The sequence below is a fragment of the Eptatretus burgeri genome, chromosome 2, assembly GCF_056783735.1.
Source record: "Eptatretus burgeri isolate ZD-2024b chromosome 2, Ebu_testis_v1, whole genome shotgun sequence".
Classification (NCBI taxonomy): Eukaryota; Metazoa; Chordata; class Myxini; order Myxiniformes; family Myxinidae; genus Eptatretus; species Eptatretus burgeri.
The window spans coordinates 128,124,960-128,127,038 of record NC_140962.1 but is presented as its reverse complement, the minus strand read 5'-3'; the positions used below and the strand labels follow the sequence as shown (position 1 = coordinate 128,127,038).

The 2,079-nt window shown below is 40.2% G+C and overlaps 1 protein-coding gene across 1 annotated transcript in view; it reads left to right on the top strand.

Moving 5' to 3' along the window:
* Nucleotides 1-487: 487 nt before the first annotated feature.
* The window catches only part of LOC147033064 (beta-4C adrenergic receptor-like), a 16,467-nt gene continuing 14,875 nt past the window's right edge, over nt 488-2,079 (top strand). The window contains exon 1 of the mRNA XM_085871175.1: nt 488-1,134. Coding sequence (XP_085727301.1) covers nt 493-1,134 — 642 coding nt within the window. The 5' untranslated portion in view covers nt 488-492. The remainder of the gene's footprint in view (nt 1,135-2,079) is intronic.

Sequence of the window (2,079 nt, the reverse complement as noted above, 5' to 3'; positions counted from 1 at the left end):
CCATCAAAAATTGAGACCACACTGCGTCACATAAGGACCAAGCGGAGTTTGCAGGGGGACTATTTGAGGGATTGTAATCTTCTCGTCTTCAACTTCTCCTTTTTGCATGTGAGTACTTTTGCTGCAGAGTTCTGCTGATTTGTCATACGTTTTTCTGAGCGATCCCTGACAACTCTGCCCTGCTTGAGCACTTCACTCCCATTGCCTGGTTGTCTGTGCTTGTGCAGGTAAAAATGTACTAACCTATATGTGAGCACACATCCATGGTCTGGTCTTACACTTTAATAACTGCTCTGCACCATACAACATAACAATACAATTCGTGAATTAGAATGGATCGAATGGAAGGAATTCCCATGACGGAAATGAAACATGAGCACATCCACACCCTTTGTGTTGCACTAGACAAGGGAATATACTGGGGAATGACAAATTGCACATAAAAGCGAATCACAAGTGCAATGATATCTCTGGAGCAGAACTAACTTTGTCATGAATATTAGCAACAGCACGAGCTCTAACTTGCTCAATCAACCAGATACCCTTGTACTCGGAACGTTCTTATTTATTTTGGCAATCGTTACAACGGCAGGAAATGTTGTCGTGCTTCTGGCAATCCTGGGAGCCAAGCATTTGATGTCCACAATCAGTAAAATATTTATCAGTTCTTTGGCTTGTGCGGATTTATTGACAGGTGTGATTGTCATGCCCCTATTAGTTTTTCCTACCATTTCTGGGATTTGGATTTTTGGTCAAATTATGTGTGACATTTTCAATTCGATTTCCATTGTTAGTGCTGTATCGAGTTTGGAAACGTTGTGTTTTATCGCCATTGACCGTTACATAGCCATAACAGCACCACTTCGTTACTTGGCTCTGGTTACTCCTCGTCGCGCTCTTGTCCTCACAATTTTGGGTTGGATCGTCTCTGGATTCCTCGGGTTGCCAGCAATTTGGACCACTTGGTTGAACTCAGACCATCCTCTTGCTCAAGCTTGTTACGAGGATCCGAACTGCTGTGATTTCATTACAAGTAAATCCTTCGCAGTTGTGAGTGTCACAATTGCTTTTTACATTCCACTTGGTGTCATGATCATTGTCTACTCTCGTGTATTGAAGGAAGCTGAACTGCAGGTGAGGAATAACTATGATTTATTTAACTGTGGCGTTGTTACATATTCGACTGTGATCAAAGAATGATGACTTTGTAAGCATTAGCAACATATGACATGATAATAAAAACCTAGGTTGTCGTCTAACCGTGTTTATTTTATATAAGAAATGATAATATTCATTTTAAATTTGCTAATCTTTTGATTCACCAACGGATTTGATGTCCACAATCAGTAAAATATTTCTCACGTATCTCGCTTGTGTAGATTTATTGGCAGGTGCGACTGTCATGCCCTTAACAGATTTTCCCACCATTTATGGTTTTTGGAATTCTGGTGAAATTGTGACATTTTAAGCTTGATTTCCATTATTTGTGCTCAATCGAGTTTGGAAACGTATTTTATAGCCACTGACCGTGATGTAGCCAGAAGAGTATCACTTCATAATGTGGCTCTTGTTACTCCTCATCACGCTCTTGTCCTCACGATTTTTGGGTGGATCATCTCTGGAGTCCTTGTGTTGCGAGCAATTTGGTCCACTTGGTGGAACTCATAACATCCTCTCGTTCAAGCTTGCAACGAAGATCCGAGCTGCTGTAATTTCATTACAAGTAAATCATATGCAGTTGTCACAATTGCTTTTTACATTCCACTTGTGATGGTCATTGTCTTGTCTCGTGTATTGAAGGAAGCTGAACTGCAGGTGAGGAATAACTGTAATTTATTTGACTGTGGCTTTATTATACGTTCATCTGGCATGAAAGGACTATAATTTTCCAAGGAAAATTATCCTTTGACATGATAATAGAAAACCTGGATTGTAGTCCAATCATTTATATTTCAAGCTGGTGTAAAGCCCATCAAAAATGAAGGGGCCAAGACTGGTGCAAAGTCAAAAAACTAATGTAAAGCCCCCTACCCACCAATCTCATTAAAGCACCATTGTTAAATCACATAACTCACAGGG